Source organism: Pipistrellus hanaki (assembly GCF_964339955.1).
Source record: "Pipistrellus hanaki genome assembly, chromosome: X".
In the NCBI taxonomy this organism is placed as follows: domain Eukaryota; kingdom Metazoa; phylum Chordata; class Mammalia; order Chiroptera; family Vespertilionidae; genus Pipistrellus; species Pipistrellus hanaki.
Genome location: NC_140524.1, coordinates 95,576,765 through 95,597,941, shown reverse-complemented (window position 1 = coordinate 95,597,941; position 21,177 = coordinate 95,576,765). Strand labels below are relative to the sequence as shown.

At 46.6% G+C, this 21,177-nt stretch overlaps 1 protein-coding gene and 1 pseudogene across 2 annotated transcripts; both read right to left on the bottom strand.

Moving 5' to 3' along the window:
- Positions 1-8,951: 8,951 nt before the first annotated feature.
- On the bottom strand, positions 8,952-10,028 carry LOC311614896 (testis-specific serine/threonine-protein kinase 1-like; the record flags this gene model as incomplete). Its single annotated transcript, XM_084869979.1, has 1 exon — positions 8,952-10,028. One exon carries the CDS (start codon positions 10,026-10,028, stop codon positions 8,952-8,954), a length of 1,077 nt encoding a protein of 358 aa, XP_084726105.1.
- Positions 10,029-13,323: 3,295 nt separating this feature from the next.
- Positions 13,324-13,692, bottom strand: LOC311614895 (protein CDV3 homolog; annotated as a pseudogene). The gene has a single exon. The product of its transcript is annotated as a protein CDV3 homolog (transcript).
- Between the last annotated feature and the right edge of the window lie 7,485 nt (positions 13,693-21,177).

Here is a 21,177-nt window from a genome sequence, read left to right as displayed (position 1 = left end):
GTGCCACCCAATGGAATTTTACTATAATTACAGATCAGAGAAGTTTTTCCTATTTTTCAGGTTAGAGCGCCACCTGATAGAATTTTCATGTAATTTCAAATCAGCTATGTTTTTCCTATTAGTTATTCTCCCACTTTCAAAAGTTTGTGTTGGCTCTTCAATTTTAGAAAGACTGACCTTAATACCTGTTTTATACTGACCAAAAGAAATCCAATGATTATTTTGTGAAAATAGCATTCGTTGTGCAGTGAGCCATTATTGATAAGGCTTCAGATCAACAGTAGGCTATTAGTAGTTAAGTTTTGGGGGAGTCAAAAGTTATATTCAGACTTTCAACTATGGGGGGGTTGGCACCCCTAATCCCCTTCTGGTTCAAGAGTCGTGTGTGTGTGTGTGTGTGTGTGTGTGTGTGTGTGTGTGTGTGTAAACAGAGAGAGGACAGAGGGACAGAATGGGTAAAGAGAGAGACCAGTAACCAGAAAAACATTTCATTTGGAATTACACAATGCCACCAGGTGGCCCTCTAACCTGAGAAATAAGAAAAACTCTGATCTGCAATTGCAGGAAAATTCCATTGGGTGGCATTCTTTAAAAAGTGATAAGAAAAACATATCTATGGAGTTACATGAGAATTCTACTTAGTGGCACTCGATTAATAGAAGAAAATATACTCTGCAATTACAAGATGAATCCACTGGGTAACACTGTAACATAAAAAATATAATAAATACCATTCCCACCACAAAAGAGGTCCCTTTTCTCCACATCCTCACCAGCACTTGTTTGTTGATTTGTTGATGATAGCCATTCTGGCAGCTGTGGGGTGATAGATACCTCATTCTTGTTTTAATTTGCATCTCTCTGATGATAAGTAAATGAGCATTTTCTATATGTCTGTTGGCGATCTGTATGTCCTCTTCAGAAAAGTGTCTATTGAGGTCCTTTGCCCATTTTTTTAATTGTAGAGTTTTTCTTCCTTTTGTTGAGTTGTATGAGTTCTTTATATATTTTAGAAATTAACCCTTTATCAGATGTATCATTGGCAAATATGTTCTCGATATAGTGGGTTCCCTTTTCATTTTGATGCTGTTCTTTTTTTTCTATGCAGAAGCTTTTTAGTTTGATGTATTCCTATTTATTTTTTTTCCTTTGTTTCTCTTGCCCTAGGCCAGTGGTCAGCAAACTGCGGCTCGCAAGCCACATGCGGCTCTTTGGACCATTGAGTGTGGCTCTTCCACAAAATACCATGAGCGGGCACGCACATACAGTGCGATTGAAACTTCGTTGCTCATGCGCAGAAGTCGGTTTTCAGCTCTCAAAAAAAATTTCAATCGTTGTACTGTTGATATTTGTCTCTGTTGACTAATGAGTTTGCAGACCACTGCCCTAGGTGATATATCAATGAAATTCTGCTATGTGAGATGTCTGAGATTTTGCTGCTTACTTATTCTTCTAGGATTTTTGTGACTTAAAATTAGATATTTTATCCATTTTGAGTTTATTCTTATTTATGGTGTTAGTGGTCACATGTCTTTTATTTGTTTGTTTGTTTGTGTTTTTAATGTACCTGTCCAAACTGGGGCAGCCACTATGGAAAACAGTGTGGGGTTTCCTCAAAAAATTAAAAATGGAACTGACTTTTGACCCAGTGATCCCATTTCTAGGAATATATCCTAAGAATCATGAAACACCAATCAGAGAGAATATATGGACCCCTATGTTCATAGCAGCATTATTTATTAAAATTAAGATCTGCAAAGAGCCATTGGTAGATAAGTAGATAAAAAGCTGTGGTACATTTACACCAGGGGATATTACTCAGATATAAAAAAATAATGATCTCTTACCTTTTGTGACGGCATGGAATGGCATGGAGATTATGATGCTAAGTGAAATAAGCCAGTCAGAGACAAGTATATGATCTCACTCATTTGTGGAATCTAATGAGCAAAATAAACATGAATAAAATAGCCCTAAGTGGTTTGGCTCAGTGGATAAAGAGTCAGCCTGCGAACTCAAGGGTCTTTGGCTCAGTGGATAGAGTATCAGCCTGCGGACTCAAGGGTCCCAGGTTTGATTCCAGTCAAGGGCATGTACCTTGGTTGTGGGCACATCCCCAGTGGGGACTGTGCAAGAGGCAGCTGATTCGGTGTTTCTGGCTCTCTATCCCTCTTCCTTCCTCTCTGTAAAATCAATAAAAAATATTTTTTAAAAATGAATAAAATAGAACCAGAAGCATGGAAACAGAGAACAGACTGATGAATCTCAAAGGGAAGGGGCATGGGAGGCAGGAAGAGATTAACCAAAGAACTTATGTGCACATATGCATAACTAATGGACACAGACAGTAGTGTGGTGAAGGCCTGGGGTGGGGCAAGAACCGGGTGGTGGTGGGCAATGGGGAAAGTGAAGGCATCTACAGTATAATACTGTCATCAATAAAGGTTAAATAAAGAGATATGGGAGAAAGGAGAGGGAGAGAGAGAGAGAGAGAGAGAGAGAGAGAGAGAGAGAGAGAGAGAGAGAGAAAGGGATAATTTTGCAATTACATAAGAGCTCCGCCAGATGGCACCCTAACATAAGAAATAAGGGGGGGGGGGAGAGAACTAGCTACATGGACCAGATGGAAATCTAATTTAAGAAATTGATGCTTTATCTGGATTTATTTTCTGGGATGGAATGTGAGAATTTGCGTTTCCAATGTTTCTTGGTTTAGGTTGATGCTACTTGTCTGGTACTGCACTTTGAGAACTAATGAAGTACCCACTCATATCATCGGTGGGGAGCTCTCCCTCTCCCCGCCTGTTGCCTGTGGAAGTGGGCTTCTTGCAATGTCATGAAAAGAGGGATTTTTGAGTCTCACACAGGAGGATGAGGTATGTAGAAAGATTTATTTTTGTGGAATTAAACTCCTGAGTTTCGCAGGTCCCACCTCCCTTCATCCCGCCATGGAAAAAATATCATTTTGTCTTCAACAGAGCTAAGATCAAAGCCAATGCTCAGACCCTCTGCTCCGTATTAAAGCACAGTCTAGTCCATATCTGGCCAGTATAGCTTGTCTTCCCAGCTGCTATCAGTCCATGGTGCGTGGGGTCTGCAGGGCCACCTGGCTATGGAAGGAGTACAGGCAAGAGCAAAGCCAGCCGAAACCGGTTTGGCTCAGTGGATAGAGCGTCAGCCTGCAGACTGAAGGGTCCCGGGTTCAATTCCGGTCAAGGACATGTACCTTGGTTGCGGGCACATCCCCAGTAGGGGCCTGCAAAAGGTAGCTGATCGATGACTCTCTCATCGATGTTTCTATCTCTCTCCCTTCCTCTCTGTAAAAAAAATCAATAAAATATATATGTTTTTTAAAAGAGCAAAGCCAGAGGAACAAGAAGGAGCCTAGAGAGCGAACCCTAGACAAAGGGATTTTATGTTTTATGTTTTACCACATTTCACTAGCTTGCATTGGCTTCACTTCCTCAAGCCAATGATCTGTCTCCAGGTTTGACTGACAGGCATGTTCCCTGTGTCACTTTGTGACAGCATGGGTATACTTAGAGATTATAATGCTAAGCAAAATAACCCAATCAGAGAAACACAACTATAACAGGATCTCACTTACATGTGGAATCTAATGAACAAAATAAACTGTTGAACAAAATAGAACCATTGGCATGGAAACATGGAACAGACTGACGAATCTCAGGGAAGCAAGAGGGAGGCTGGAAGAGATTAACCAAAGAACCTATATGCACATATGCATAACCCATGGACTCAGACAGGTGAAGGCCTGAGGCAGGGTGGGAAGCAGGTGGCTGTGAGCAATATGGGAAAGGGAGGACACCTGTAATATGCACAACAATAAAAGTGACATTAATAAACAAGCAAATAAATGCCTTTATGCAATTCCAAACATGTCCACCAGGTGGCACCCCAACACAAGAAATAGAAAAAGTTAGCCCTGTAGCTACCTGGACTTTCCACCAGATGGAAATATAAGAGATTGATGCTTTATCTGGGTTTATTTTGTGGGGTGGAATCCAGGAATTTGCAAACCCCTTTCTCTAGGGGATTATGTTTTCCCACATTTCATGGGCTTGTATTGCCTTCACTTGCTCTAGCCAATGATGTCTGAATCCAGGTTTGACTGACAGGCATGTTCTCTGTGTCACCCCAACTTGACTGCACGTGTGTCCCTCTCACCTGTGTTGGACCCTCCCCCAGTGATTCGCAGGGAGCGGACCGAAACGGTCAGGTGATAGCATGTCTGGCCTCCCTGTAGCCTTTGCTATTTCAGTGGATTCTCAATTCTCAACCTTCATTTGGTCCGGAAAGCTGTTTGAGAAGTGATTTGTTTGAAAACGGAATCATTGCCGAAACCGGTTTGGCTCAATGGATAGAGCGTCGGCCTGCGGACTGAAAGGTCCCAGGTTCGATTCCAGTCAAGGGCATGTACATTGGTTGCGGGCACATCCCCGGGGGGGGGGGGGGGGGGTGCAAGAGGCAGCTGGTCGGTGTTTCTCTTTCATTGACGTTTCTAGCTCTCAATTTCTCTCCCTTCCTCTCTGTAAAAAATCAATAAAAAGTATATTTTAAAAAAAGAAAAGAAAGAAAATGGAATCATTTCTTCCCACTAGAAAATATGCACAGAGAAATTTTCTGAGATGTTAACAACATGAGGTTTACCGGTAAACTGACCCATAATGGTGCATTCTCTATTTGTCTATCCCCTTAGAGACAGGTGGCTGATCATACGGGTATCACCATGAAAAGGTTGTCAGGTTGGCAACCGAAGTTTTTGACTACCGAGACAGTTTTCTGGGAATAACTGGGTGGAGAACTGAATTGTTTGAGATGGGAGACATTTAAGAACTGAGGTTTGACTATAATTAATAGCTAGCTAATTATAAGATATTGCTTAGATTGTAGTATCAAGCATAACTGGGGGTTTTTCCATGTATAATTCTGCAATTTTTTCCATTTTGAACAGCTGTAGAGTTGGAAATCTTTGTCAAGTCTTTCCAGAAAACTTAGCATGCCTTTTTATTAAATCTACTCATTGCCAAAGTTTGGAAACTTGTCTAAGCCATTTACAGCGGGGGACCATATTTCCAGACATTTCTCACTGCGTCACAGACGTCTTAGTTCAGTATGGAACTGAGTGGCTTCACACAACAAACCTTTATTATCTCTCGGTTTCTGTGGCTTGGGAATCCAGAAGCAGCTGAGCTGGGTGTTTGGACACAGGCCTCTTGGGAGATTTCAGCCCACGCATGGGCCAGGTTGCAGTCATCTGAAGGTCTTCCTGAGAGAGTGGAGGAGCCGTTTCCAGCCCCTGCCATTGGCCATGGGCAGCCCTGTGGGTCCCTCTGAAAGTCTGCTCAGACAGCAGCGGCCTTCTACCAGAGCTGGTGATCAGAGACACAGAAAGCCACTGTGTCTTTGCAAGCCAGTCTCAGCAGTGACAGCTCATTGCTTCTGCCATCTGCTAGGGTCACCCAGACCAACCCTGGGGTGGGCGAGAACCCAGGACCGGTGTGAGAACCAGGAGGCAGCACCACCAGGGCCAGCTGGAAAGCAGAGGCACTGGACAGAATCTCATTGTGCTGATGGGACCTCAAGTGAAGGTCCCTTCAATCTGAGAAGTGCTGCCAATGAGGCAAATACCATCCTCTTGGGCAGGGGTCCTCAAACTTTTTAAAGTGGGGGCCAGATCACGGTCCCTCAGAGAGCTGGAGGGCCGGACTATATGAACTACTAATTCCTACTGTAACACCTCGGCTGCGCTCACTGCCCAAAAAACCTGGCGGGCCGGATCAGACTCCTCTGCAGGCCGCATGTGGCCCGCGGGCCGTAGTTTGAAGACCCCTGCTCTTGGGGGAAGAAACATCTTGTTTCCCCCTTTGTGTTTTCTCCAATTCCTCTCACTCCTCCCTCTTTCAATAGTCTTCTCTCCAGAAAAATCATCAATGTCTCCCCTACCAGCCAGTCCTCCCAATGAGGTCCCCCCCCCATCTCTCTTTCTCTTGCTCTCTCTCTTGCTCTCTCCTTTCCCTGCACTTCCTTAAGTCAGTTTTGAAAAAGCACATGAGGATTTTTATTTTCAAAATGATTGCCAGGAATGAGTCCAAGAAAAATGTCAAATACATAAGTGCTCTGGCCATTGAGACTCGAGTTCTTTTCTCTGAAAGAACACGGACTTAGTAGAGTGCTGGAAGACTCTTCTTTTGCAGCAGGGGTCCTAAGGCTGGATTTTCCTTTCCCCAATTGCTGTAGTGTTTCAGTAAAGGCCCACCAGCTCATTGGGAGGAAGTGTTGTCAGGTGAGCAACTCTGCTCCCGGTGGGGAGTAATGAGAGCTGACTCCATCCTGCCCCCCAGATTCACTAGGACACTTTCCATGACACAGCCCTGCTCTATGGCCTTAGAAAATCATAAAATTCCTTGAAATCCGGGCACTTTGGAAACTGAGCAAAGTCTCGTGGGCTTATGTCTCATGGTCTCATTTGATAGGGTCACGCAGAACAACCCTGGTACAGCAAGTGAGAAAAACTAGCCAGTGTGTGAGAACCAAGAGGTGGCACCACCAGAGGAGACATCTGTAATACTCTCAACAATAAAGATTTTTAAAAATATATTTTTATTGATTTTTTACAGAGAGGAAGGGAGAGAGATAGAGAGCTAGAAACGTCGACCAGCTGCCTCTTACACACCTCCTAATGGGGATGTGCCCGCAACCAAGGTACATGCCCTTTACTGGAATCGAATCTGGGACCTTTCAGTCCGCTGACCGACGCTCTACCACTGAGCCAAACTGGCTTCGGCAACAATAAAGATTTTTTTAAAATACTGTATGCCCTGCCAATGTGGCTCCCTGTTTGAGCATCGACCTGTGAACCAGGAAATCAGGTTCGATTCCCACTCAGGGCACATGCCAGATTTGTGGGCTCCATGCCCAGTAGGGGGCGTGCAGGAGGCAGCCAATCAATGGTTCTCTCTGATCATTGATGTTTCTCTCTCCCTCTCCCTTCCTCTCTGAAAATTTTTAAAATACTGTATTATAAAGAAGACATGAAAGCAAAGTAATGTTATAAACTAAATGCATTCTGGGATAAGACTACATTAGAGCCACAATGAATTACCAGATGTTTGCACCTGAATTGTTTATTCTGCAACAGCTGTTGGTGTAGTCTGACCAGCGGTCTTAAATCAATGACTTGGATATGGATAACACTAGCAGCATTGCCACTAGAGATAGCATTTTTGTGCAATTGTCAACAAATCTTGGAAAGCCTAGAACAAAACAAATTATTAATATAGTCCTCTATCAGTTTATTTAGTAAATACCTTTGTGTTTCTGGAAAATCCATTCAAAAACTATTATTTCTCTATAAAATGGAGTTGGGGGGGGGTTCAGATATCACATCCAGATGCAGGGTTTTCACCCACATGAAGTTTTGGAGCAACATTTGAAATGTTATGCGAGAAACATCAAAGGTCTTCATTGTACAGGATATCAGGCTTCCTTTTTTATATTTTATTGATTTTTCACAGAGAGGAAGAGAGAGGGATAGAGTGAGAAACATCGATGAGAGAGAATCATCAATCAGCTGCCTCCTGCACACCCCCTACTGGGGATGTGCCCTCAACCAAGGTACATGCCCTTGACAGGAATTGAACCTGGGACCTTTCAGTCCACAGACCGAGGCTCTACCACTGAGCCAAACCGGTTTTGGCAGGATATCGGGCTTCTAAGTTCAAGTGTACACCTCCCCTGCCCCACCCCGCCTTACTGTGACAACAAACCCCCTCCTGCAGAAATGCATTGTGAGCCAGAGAGGCCAGCTCCACTCCCATTGACAATTCCTGGCTGGGAGGAGCAAAGGGGAAATAGGAGAGAAGAAATGAACTTCTCTCAGCTCACGGTGGGCAGAGGGCCCTGCAGTACCACAAGGACAGTCACCCTCAGCACATTCTGGAGCTGTCAGCCTGTCTTAGGGGTAAGTTATTCTATGACAGTATCTACTTTCTGTCTAAGTCCCACTATTTTGTCCCTTTTCCATCAGACTTAGAGTCAACAAATTTTTTAAATATTTAGAAATCTATTTTTTATAGGTTTAATGTTCTCTTTGGGCCCCAGATAGATTTCTGAAAATAGATTTAACACTTCTTAAATGTTGATTATCTCACTAAAGTGTTTGTGTACCGTGGACCCAGCAATTTCACCTCGAGAAATGCATCATGAAAAAACATGGCAGTAATTTTGTTTCCATATGTGCACCTTTTATTGGCTTTGTTCATGTATGTTACAGAGATCTTGTATGGCCAAACCATGTCTGAGCATGGAAAGGAAGAAACAGTACAATGGACAGCCTATCCACCCATTACTTATCATACTCTATAAGCTCCACATACCCAGCTCAGGTCACTCCTCAAAACCATAACAAAATTGTGCTGGGGGAAAAACGCATGCTTTTCAGGGAAAATATGTGGCTCAAGGTACAAGAGATTTGTTAAGATTTTTGGATTCTAAATGAAGTCTTCAGTTTAACCAACAATCCCTTGTTTCTCGCTTAATCATCCAGTGTCTCTTTGGCTTGTTTAGCAATGCCCCCAAACACATCAAAACACATTCAAGATGCCTGCCACCTCAAATAGCACCAACATTATTGCTCAAAAAAAGTTGACTTGCAGCCTCCAGCATGCTTGGGGCTGGGGTGATCCTATGCATTCCTACAGTACTTGCGAGAACAGTTTGAGGCCTTGCCCTGCAGCATCCAGAGCAAAGTAGTAGAAGTTGCAGACTGACCCTTGCTCCCTTCCAGGTCTCGGTGTGCTGGGCACTGTGGATCTACACTGTCCCACTTGCCACATATGGTTCAACTTAAGTCAAATCTTAAATTTGGTTTTATACCTAGCCATGAAGTCTTCCTCATTTCCTGCCAGCCTCCAGATTCTGTGAGAGGCTCACTGGGTCTTTCTCTCTGGGAACTTGTAGGAGCACCCTTCCATTGCCTCTCTGCTCATGTGCCCAGTTGTGCGGGTAATTCTCCTGATTTCAAACTGTCTTTCCTCCTTCTCCTCCTGGGGTCTTGAGTCTGTCATCGCCTGAGGCAGTGCCTCCTCCCGGGGTTCCACATGGGTGATAGACTTCTTTTCAGAGCCCTGGACACCCGTCCGCTCCTTGCTGATAGTTTCGGGGGACAGTGTGGCCCGGGGCTTGGGCTGCATCCAGCAGTGGCTGAGGATCTCGTCAATGTGCAGCCGCAGGGTGACATCTGGTTGCAGGATGCGGTAGATGAGGTCCTTGCATTCCTTTGTCAGGTGTTTTGAGCGAGGAAAGTTGACACGGTGCTCCTTCTGGATGCGCAGCATCTTCTTGATGTTGGAATCATCATAGGGCATGGAGCCACACACCATGATGTAGAGGATCACGCCCAAGCTCCAGATGTCACAGACCTTGGGCTGGTAGGGGATGCCCTGCAGGACCTCGGGAGCTGCGTACGCCACTGACCCACAGAAGGTCTTACTCAGGGTCAGTCGGCCGCTGTGATCCCGCAGACAGCGCTTAGAGAAGCCGAAGTCCGACAGTTTGATGTTGTAGTCCTTGTCGAGGAGGAGGTTCTCGCACTTGAGGTCTCGGTGGACAATGTCCAGGTCGTGGCAGTACTTGATGGCAGAGGACAGTTGGTGAAACTTCTTGCGAGCATCGTCTTCATGAAGGGCTCCCTGGTTTTTGATGAAGTCGAGGAGATCTCCCTGGACCCCAAGCTCCATGATAATATAGACCTTGCCATCTGATGTCTCAAAGATCTCGTAGGTCTTGACAATGGAGCGGTGATTTAACATAATCAAAATCTCAATTTCCCGGGGCAGGAATTTCTCTAAGAAATCTGCAGGGGCTTTCTTGCGGTCAATGATCTTAACTGCCACGTTGAACTTCAGACGCTCAGAGTACGCGGATTTTACTTTTGCAAAAGAGCCCTCTCCCAAACTTATCCCCATGATGTAGCCTTGTCGCTTGAGAACAGTAGCATCATCCATGGTGCTAAGAACACACAGTACCTCGAAGGCTGTCCTCTACACACCTGTTAGACATGGGCTAGCGGTGTCCTCATTTACATAGGATGGAGAGTCCCCTGGGCTGGCTGGGCCTGCTGTCCTTGCCTCCTGAAGGCCCAGGCTGTGGGTGGAATGTTCAGTATTGTCTCCCAGGTGACCAGTGGGTGAAGTCATAAAAGAAGGGTACCCTGCCCTAGCCGGTTTGGCTCAGTGGATAGAGCATTGGCCTGTGGACTGAAGGGGTCCTGGGTTCAATTCTGGTCACGGGCACATACCAGGGTTGTGGGCTTGATCCCCAGTAGAGCATGCAGGAGGCAGCCGGTCAGTGATTCTCTCTCATCATTGATGCTTCTATGTCTCCCTTTCCCTTCTTCTCTGAAATCGTAATTATAAAAATATATTTAAAAATAAAATACAAAATAAAAGAAGGGTGCCCTGAGGGAACAGGCTCTAGGTTGAGCCACTGGGACTCAGAATCCCAGAAGGCTGGCCAGTGGACTGGAGCCTACTGAAGGCCTGCAGAGAGTAGCCTTGCACTTGGCTGGACCTGGAGTTGGGGGTGGGGGGGAATGGGGACACGTTGGTCTGGCCATACCCCCAATCCTGGAAGTCCAGGGTGTTTGTAATAGTCCGGGTCCCAGCGGGAAACAAGAGCACTCTGGTTGGGGCAGTCTGAGGGTTTCATAAGGGCTTTAAGTTATGAAGGTGGGGGCAGAGTGTATAAACCTCAATGGTAGTCATATTCCTGGAAGAGAGGGGGATGATCCCTGGCATCTGGGAAGGATAGTATAGAGAGGGTGACCTTGAGAGAGGCAGGACTAAAGGTGGAGGCCACAGTGACTCCTACAGGCAAGAAGCTGGGGAGAAATGTCCCTGATTTTTTTCTCCCTTCTTCAGTCCTGGAATCCTTCCCTGTGACCACACAAGTGGCCTGTGGGCCCTGCAGCAGGTGGAACAGGGAGGGAATGGGTCAGGAGGGGCAGAGCCTCCAAGCCGGGGGTCACTGCCTTTAGGAAGCCAGGGCTCTGCCCTCTCCTGGCTGGTTTGGCTGGACTCTTCACCTCCCATACTTCTCTGACAGTGATCCCGCCTGGGAAACAGCTGGCAGGAACTTCTGTTCTTGCTGTGTTCCCTCTGGGGGTCTGAACACCCCGTAGCCTTGGCGGGCTCCTGGAATATCTGGGGCTAGGGCAGAGCTGTACCTGGATCCCACACTGAGTACCAGCAGCTCCTGCAATGCTCTGAGGATGTGCCAGTGGAGGAGTCAGTATTGGACAGGGACCAGTTTTTGCCAGCAATGGGGCCCTCCACTGTGACAGTCCCTTTGTCTAGGCAGCTCTGGCCTAGCTCCTTGGTTTCACCTTGGCCATATCTGCCCAGAGGGCGTTGGTGCCTCTCAAATGGCCTAGCTTGGCCAATGGTCTGTGTTCACCAGATAGTGCAGGTACTGCCTTCCTTGGTGCTCACTGGGATGCAGGGTGTTGCACTCAAGGTCCAAGGCAGACAGAAGTGCCTTCCTGCTCAAATTCCCTGTCCAGGAAAACCCAACAGGAAACTGGCAGGTTAGATGGGGAGAGAGGCATGGAATCTGGAGGCGGGAGGGAATGCCCTGTGCCCTTGCCTTAGTATAAGGGCTGTTGGGTGCAGTCTGGGGTGGGCAGGATGGAAAGAGTGGTTAGTGTGGTCCTGGCAGGATCTCACTATACCTTTTTCCTTTCAGAGGACTCAGATCTCTTCTGTCCGAGTGGAGTCAGGGTGGGAACCCAGGTGTACTAGCAGTTTGTTATTTCCATTCTGACCACTGGCACCTATAGCAGCCTCTGGCCATGTGCTTACTGGTTTTCACAACAGTTGAAAGAAAAAGAAATGGTTGGCAGGTCTGTCAGGAGATCCTGTAACCCACCAGGACTCTGATTTCTGCGTTAACACTTATCAAGACTCAACTTCCATAGAAATATGTTCCCATATCAGTATAGTTCTACTCACCCACTTGCTTCACTCTTGCCCATAGTAAGTCTGCAACTCCCGCCATTAGGCAAAGGGATTTACTACAGAGAAACCCAGACTCTGCATCAAGTAGCTGCACACCACTTTGACATATTTCTATTGAACCAAAGATACTAAACTAGAAAATTGCCAGACTATCTCATTAGATGGACAGAAACTTTTCAGTAATCCTGGGTATCTTCCTGAAGTTACAGGATTAAAAAATGACTGGATAGTTTAAGCTATAATCATAAAAACATAAATGCTACATCACCTGTCATTCACCCCTAACTTTAAAGACACACCAGAGGGTTGATAACAGAGCTACCCTGGGACAATTGCTACATGTACAGAATGTTTAATAACATTTTCAGCATAAGTATATCTGGACTTGTCTATCATTGTGAGTTCTGAGAGTGTTGAGCACTTTTCATCCAGCTAACTGAGTTCTATGCAAGATCCATGAACCTACGTGGATTTTAAGCTGAGGTTCTGCTCATGTTGCTTTGAATTTACAGCAAATCAAAACTCAGACAGCTAATTCTCTGCAGGATTTCTGATAGGTATCCAGCAGAGCTGGATGCAAGTTTTGCATCGCCACCTAACAGCTATAACTTTCTAATCCAGAAGTTGTGATCCACATGAGTCCGCATGAGTACAGCAAATTTGAGGTGCTCAACCTTACAAAGGCTCAGTACCTGAACATAAAAAAGATTTTGAAATGACCACTGGTTGCCATTTTTTTTGTGTGTGTGTTTGTTTGTTTTTTCAATCTCCCTAAATTCAATATACATAAAGAGCAGTTGTGACACTTGAAACTTCCATAGTGCAATAGGGCCGGTCACTTATATAGAGGGGTCTGCATTGATTGCTGTCATTCCGTAGAAATCAGATGATAATGGCTGTTCATGGTGATTAGTGTGGTCTAGTTACCTTAGAAGGGTTAGCAAAGACTATTCCTTCATTGTACTGTGTAGTTGGTTTTCTATTTTTTAAAAATATATTTTATTGATTCTTTACAGAGGGGAAGGGAGAGGGAGAGAGAGCTAGAAACATCGATGAGAGAGAAACATCGATCAGCCGCCTCCTACCCACCCCCCACTGGGGATGTGCCCACAACCAAGGCACATGCCCTTTGACCAGAATCGAACTCGGGACCTCTCAGTCCACAGGCCGATACTCTGTCCACTAAGCCAAACTGGTTTCGTCTGGTTTTCTATTTTTAAGCACAGTGTGCTGGTTGTCTAGCTGAAGTTTAAGGGCCTGGTTTTTTGACACCTCATCTCTGCCTCTAGTTTTGTGTCTTACTAACAACTCCAAAGCTCTTCTCCATTTCTTTATCCTTTTGGCTTTCTACCTTCTTGGCAATGGACTGCGGGGATGGGAACAGTGTATTGCTCTATGTCTTCTGGTGGCCCTTGTGATGTTTTCCTTGTGGTTAATCTGGCTCCAGGAGACCCATCCACACCGTTAGTCATTGCCAGTTCTGGGGTTTCTGTAATGATTGCTGGAGCAGCGGGTGCTTGTATCAGAGCTGTTTTAATCCAGGGACCTGAAGATTTTTCTATACCACCACCACCACCACCACCTCCTTCTTCCAATTATCACCTGGATCTTCTCTTTTTTCACTGCCATCTTCTTCCTTTTCACTTATTTGCATTGCTTGAACTGTGAAGCTGCTGTAGTCAACCTTTTTTTTTAAATCTATTTATTTTATTTTATTTTAAAATATATTTTATTGCTTTTTCACAGAGAGGAAGGGAGAGGGACAGAGACCTAGAAACATCGATGAGCGAGAAATATTTGTCAGCTGTCTCCTGCACACTCCCCACTGGGGATGTGCCTGAAACCAAGGTAGATGCCTTTGACTGGAATCGAACCTGGGGCCCTTCAGTCTGCAGGCCGACGCTCTATCCACTGAGTCAAACCTACTAGGGCTGGAACATGTTTCTTTTATCACGAAAAAAGACGGTAGTTTTAAAACGCTTTCTGGAAGAATTTCATGTGAGCTATTTGGTAAAGTCCACAATTGCCTCTACCCTGTATTTGCGCAATTCCAATTTCAGTATCAGAGAGATCGGCAAGTTTCTTAAGATTGGCAGGAGTTAGGACAGTTCTGCAGAACGTTGGCTAGGCCTGGAGGATTATCCCCCTTCCACCCCATGTACAAAGAGTTCCATTGAGTTTTTCAAACCATGTAGTCATTGAGCAGGACTGGACATGAAGCAATACAGGCCCCGGGGAACTGGGTGACCTGCGAGAGCTCCCTCTGGGACTTCCGCTTGCACGGGCCTGGGGATTGGCCAGTGTGTTTGCTGTTGATTGAACTTTAAAGGTTCTCAGGCCAAAGGCTGTGGCTGCAATGTGTTCAGGGGTCATGCTCAGCCCCTCTACCACAGGTCCCTTATAACAAGGGATGTCCAGAAGCCTCTGGATAGAGACCTCAGGGACTTGGGGGGGGAGGGGGGCACTGGGTGGTGCCGCTGCTACTCCCTCAGGCATAGCCAGGCATTTCCATACAATCACCCCAAAGCACGAGTCTCAGAGTCACTAAAACCTGGCTGTGATGTGAGTGATATGGAAGCCACAGAAACTACAGTCAGGGACGCCCTGCAAAATCAAACAGCTATATTTTCCCAAAATAGTTTTCACAGCACTTAAAAAATTTACAAAAAGGGTACAAAAATCATCCCTGGCCGGGGTGGTATGGTTGAGCATTGACCCATGCACAGAGAGGTCCCCAGTTTGATTCCTAGCCAGGGCACAGGCCCAGGTTGCAGGCTTGGTCCCTAGTAGGGGGTGTGCAGGAGGCAGCCGATCAATGATTCTCTCAGGATCTCATCGATGTTTCTATCCCTATCTTCCTCTCCTTTCTTCTCTCTCTAAAAATCAATAAAAACATATTTTTAAATATATTTTATTGATTTTTACAGAGAGGAAGGGAGAGGGATAGAGAGCCCGAAACATCAATGAGAGATAAACATCGACCAGCTGCCTCCTGCACACCCCCCACCGGGGATATGCCCACAACCAAGGTACATGCCCTTGACCGGAATCGAACCTGGGACCCTTCAGTCTGCAGGCTGACGCTCTATCCACTGAGCCACACTGGTTTCGGCAATAAAAACATTTAAAAAAAAAAAAAAAGGAAATCAAAGGGTGGTTCCTGGTCATACTGTTAAACAAATAAAAAATAAAAGGTATAAAAATCATATTTATTAGGACACATGTTAAATAAGAGCATCATTCATGTATGTATGTACAGGGTTACAGCGGCTCCCATTCCTCCGCTACCCACAGTGTCACCTATACATGCACAAGTACAAGCTCATACATGCGCCATCCATAGATACGCTGGCACCAGGACCCGTACTCACAGCTTGAGGACTTTGCCCCTGACCATGGGCCACCATCCTCCATGGAGGTGCCGCTCAGCTCACTGGGGTCACTGCCCCAGGCCTCCTGTTCTTCTGTCCCTATCCACCCTCTATCTATGGCTCACATCTAAAATGTCCTCGTCTGAACCTCAGTTCCTGCTGTCGTGTGAGCCAAGCGCGGCCAGTGCCTTCCTCTTGGGCCAGTGCCCATCCTTCTTCATGAACGAGTGTGAACTTGCTCCAAACACGGGCCACTCTGCAGCCCCAGAGGGCGCGCCCTACAGAGGCCGGCTGGCGTGGCCCCAGGAGGCCTGGCCAGGCCCCTTCTCCTTCTCCCTCTCCAGTTCCCCTTCCCACACCATGTCCCTGCCTTCCAAGCTCACCGCCCACATGCTCTTTAGCCACCTCTGGTGGGTGAAGTCCCCCCATGGGAGAGCGAGGTGGGCCTGGGGTCTCCCTCCCTGTCCCCTTTCTGGCTGTGGCTCCCAGAGGTCATGGGCAAGGCCCCATGGAGGGCCCCCTGTGAGCTCTGGTCTTAGTGAGAATAAAGGGTTCTCATACCTGCAGGTGGCCCTCTGGCAGACACGGTCCTGCTGGTGCTGCTGGGGGGCTCCAGCTGGCCTCTGGACAGGGCAGTGGGGAGGGAGGCCGGCTCTGTGCGGGGCCACCCCTTGGTCCAGTCTGTAGCTGGCTGAGGAGTCCCCCCGACCTTCTGGCCCTGTGTGCCCAGGGCTGAGGCCACCACCTTCCAGCACAGTGGCTAGAGAGTTAGAAACGTCGATGAGAGAGAATCATCGATCAGCTGCCTCCTGCACACCCCCTACTGGGGATGGGCCCGCAACTAAGGTACATGCCCTTGACCGGAATCAAACCTGGGACCTTTCAGTCTGCAGGCCGATGCTCTATCCACTGAGCCAAACCAGTTTCGGTCCCTCCTTGCATTTTTAAACTGCTCATGGACTCCCTGTCCTTTTTGGCAAAACCTTCCAATACCAAGCTCGATGCTATTGTCACTGTCCACGGAACTGCTTTGAGGCTGAGAACTGGGGCTGGCAGCTGGTGGATGAAGGTCCCGGGCCTCTGCCTCACTGGAGAGCAGATGCCCTTCCCAGGCTCTTTGACCTGATGGGAAGGCCAGGGATGTGCTCAGGGGCCAGGCCCAGCCCTACACAGATTTGTTCCCTCCGTGGGGCTGTAGAAGCTGCTGGAAGGTTTCCTCAGCAGGCCCTCCCTGCTGTCCCTTTTGGACTTTGACAGGAGGCTTTTCAACAAGAATGGGCTTCTGTCCTTCCAGCCTCTGGAGGCCACCTGTTGACCCAGGGCCCATGTCTCAGTGGACCTTCCTGCACACAGCTCTGGGGTCCCTACACCACAAGGCTTCTTGAGCTTCTACTTGGATCATAACAAGTCCTTAATGGCGGTGTCCAGGTCCTTGTTGCTGTCCAGTGAGCTAATTCTGTCCTCAAAGCTCTCCTTCTCGTCCACACTCCTCACCTCCACAGACTTCCCAGGGCCCGGCGTCACACTGCCCCTCGCATCCAGGGCCACGTGTTCATCACCCAGCCCAACAGTCCTGCAGGGGAGAGGCTGCCCTCCCTTGCAGGCACCTTGCTGGCTTTTCCTTGGCCAGGCTGTGCTTTTCTCTGGCCGAGGTCAGCATCGGGGGCTCCCTTCTTTGTCATCTCTCTTGTTTTCTTGGGTACGGATGGCCACAGGGTATTGCCACCTCCTCTGCATTTCCCTTTGCAGCTCAGCAACAGGCCCAGTGTTTTATTTTTATTTTTTATATATATTTTATTTATTTTTAACAGAGAGGAAGGGAGATGGATAGAGAGAGTTAGAAACATTGATGAGAGAGAAGCATCGATCAGCTGCCTCCTACAGACCCCCCACTGGGGATGTGCCCGCAACCAAGGTACATGCCCTTGACCGGAATCGAACCTGGGACCTTTTAGTCCGCAGGCCAACGCTCTATTTACTGAGCCAAACAGTTTTTGGCTTCTTTTAGTGGCTTGGAGGATGGTCAGGCTCAAGGCCACCTAGGCCAAGGTCCACAGCCTTCGAGGCCAATGGCTTCCACTCGCCTGGCATTTTCCTGGGGGTTTCGGACAAGGCAATATTTGTGGCATGGCTCGTGCCATGGATAAGAGTGCCAGGCTGCTCCTCCTTGGGCAGGGCTTTCTGCTGTGGGTCCCTGCTCACCTCCTTCCTCTTCCCCAGCCAGTACAGTTGGATGACCACCACTTATGGCCTTATAGATTTTTGTGAGTGGAGAACTTAAGAAAGAAAGAAGCTGCAAGCGCCTAAACCAGTTTGGCTCAGTGGATAGAGCATCGGCCTGTGGATTGAAAGGTCCCGGGTTCGGTTCCGGTCAAAGGCATGTATCTCGGTTTTGGGCACATCCCCAGTAGGGGGTGTGCAAGAGGCAGCTGATCAATGATTCTCTCTCATCGATGTTTCTAACTCTTTATCCCTCTCTCTTCCTCTCTGTAAAAAATCAATAAAATATATTTTTAAAAAAGAAATAAAGGAAGGAAGAAGCTGCAAGCTGTAGTGATGAATGCAAAGGCCACCGAGCACCTGCTCCCATTACTCCTACCATCCATATTTGCCATTGGACAGTCCACTTTGCTTTGGCCTGGTTGTTCAATGAACAACCTTTGTCTAAGTGATACAGATTCTGTCTCTTTATTTAGTAGCACTTGGTGGCATCCAACGGTAGTTAACTATTGACTATGAAGATAGTAGTCACCCCTTAACTCCGTGGTCGGCAAACTGCGGCTCGTGAGCCATATGCGGCTCTTTGGCCCCTTGAGTGTGGCTCTTCCACAAAATACCACGGCCTGTGTGAGTCTATTTTGAAGAAGTGGCGTTAGAAAAAGTTTAAGTTTAAAAAATGTGGCTCTCAAAAGAAATTTCAATCGTTGTACTGTTGATATTTGGCTCTGTTGACTAATGAGTTTGCTGATCTCTGCCTGAACTCATCTGAGTACCCAGCTAACTCTTTTTCTTTTCTTTTTTAAATATATGTTATTGGTTTTTTACACAGAGGAAGAGAGAGGGACAGAGAGTTAGAAACATTGATGAGAGAGAATCATTGATCAGCTGCCTCTTGCCCAACCCTCACTGGGGATGTGCCTGCAACCAAGGTACATGCCCTTGACCGGAATCAAACCCGGGACCTTTCAGTCCACAGGCCGATGCTCTATCCACTGAGCCAAACCGGCTTTGGCTAGCTAAGTCATTTTCAAAGCACACCTGGAAGATGGAAGTTTCTAAAAGTTGCTTTACCAAGAAAAGGCACCAAGTGGTTAAACGATTGGCATATTTACCAAATTCTAGTACAGTGCTTGTATGGGTCAGGCACTATTCTAAGTGCTTGGCAAATTTTAAGCCATATATGCTTCATGACATGAATATTGTCATTATGCTTCTTTTGAAAATGAGGAAAACCAGGCACAGAGAGGTTAGGTAACTTGACCAAGGTCACACAACTAATAATTGAACCAGGTTTTGAGACCAGGCGGACTGGTTCTAGAGTCCATGTGCTATGCTGCTTCTCCCAAAGCCTGTTCTTAGGTTTCCAAAGGCTGCTTCTGCTAGGGGACCGGCCATAGAAAATGATTGACAGCCATAATCTGCATGATGGGAGAACAAGGGCAGACTTAGAAGGATGTGTGATGTGATGCAATCGCTGATGCGATGAAAGCCAGCCCCAGAGTGATATAACCCACAGATGGAAGGAAAGCTTTGCCCTCGCTCTTGTTGGGGCACACAGAAGAGGTCAAAGGCAGCACCAATCCTGAAATATTACTCTAGTGGCTCAGCTGACATTCTCTCAGCTTGAGCACGCCCATATTTCAAGAGCACCCTTCTACATTGGCAAATAGAAGGAGATGCTCACAACCCACTATTATTTTCACACTTTACCATGGATTCAGGAGACCTATGTTTCCATGGAAACACTATGGCACCTCTTTTAATGAACTTCCCTTGGGGTTCTGTCATGAGTAAGTACATCTGTCTTCCATATTTACAAACTACATTGCTAGTATTAAAATCTTTTTTTGATATCTCATTGCTCCTAGGACGAAGGTCTAAGTCCTCAATGAGGTCTAAAAGGACCAAGATGATCTACCGCCAATCTTGATTCCATTTCTCAAGAGGGGCTTTGATCTGGGACTGTACTGGGCCTGCCCTCCTCCTGTCCCCCAACCCCAACCCCACTAGTCAGTGCAGCTCAGTGGTCAGATCGGATCTGAAAGGCTTTTTCTTCAGCCTTTCCTGATTGCTCTCAGCTTTCCACAACCCTCTTTACGATGGAAATGTATTCATTATATGTATAATTATATGTGTAATGTATCCATTCAAACCCTAGCCAGAGCTCCTGGTGCTGGAGACTCAAGAAGTCCAAGAACCCTTAAAAAAAAAAAAAAAAAAAAAAAATATATATATATATATATATATATATATATATATATATATTGATTTCAGAGAGGAAGGGAAGGGAAAGACAGGTAGAAACATCAATGATGAGAGAGAATCATTTGTTGGCTGCTTCCTGCACACCCCACTCTGGGGCTTGAGCCTGTAACTGGGGCATGTGCCCTTAACCAGAATCGAACCCAGGACCCTTCATTCTGCAGGCAGACGCTCTATCCACTGAGCCAAATCGGCTAGGGCACCAAGACCCCTTTTCTGTCTGCAGTAAAATGCTCAGGCAGATCTGGAACACACTGTTAACGTAAAAAAAAAAAACAACATTGATACCTGTAAAGAATTTTTGTGAGTTTATTTGAGCTCAACTATCAACATAGGCCGGGAAGCAGAACCTCAATGAATTGAGATGGTGCTCCAGAGAATGGCGGGTTACATCTGTATTTACACATTGCAATCAAAGGAGGGACATAGGTGGGTGACATGAAATTCATTGGTGATGGATTAAGGAGATGGGATAAAGCAAAGCAGTGGGAAACCCCTTGGATTGGAGAAAAAGTAAAATGATGGACACATACTTGGGTGGGTGCAGGAACAATTAACATGATAACGAAGGAATTTGTGGTATCTGTCCTGGTGAGCACCATATCTGGTTGTGCCCCAGGGGCTCCAGAAAAAGGGAAGTTACAAGTTTCCCAGACATCTCACAGATATGTTATCTTAGAAGCTATGTGGCAAATGGGCTCTGGAAAGATCTAAGTTGATCTTTGTCAGGGAAAATATCGGCCTAGGACATAACTGCCCACTATAACCTGTTTGTAGTTAAATATTTAATTTTCAGACGATCTTTTGTGGTTATGTTAGGTCTCTGAGTTTGCAAGACTGCCACGCAGGCTCCCCCTGAGCTTGTCAGCTCAGCATGTGGCTCCTTACGTCCACAACTCCTACCCCCGCTTGTAGCCTGGGCTGACTTCTATGTGGACTTCTTTTATTTATTTATTTATTTATTTTTACTGATTTTTCACAGAGAGGAGCAGAGAAGGATAGAGAGCTAGAAACGTCGATGAGAGAGAAACATCGACCAGCTGCCTCCTGCACATCCCCCACCGGGGATGTGCCCGCAACCCATGTACATGCCCTTGACCGGAATCGAACCTGGGACCTTTCAGTCCGCAGACCGACGCTCTACCACTGAGCCAAACCGGTTTCGGCCTATGTGGACTTCTTAAAGCCCCACCCTCACCCGGGTGGGCGCCGGGACATTTAAATAAAGACCAGGATTCCTGCCACAAGTTCCTGGTATGGTTGTCCTGGAGCACCTTTTAGAACGT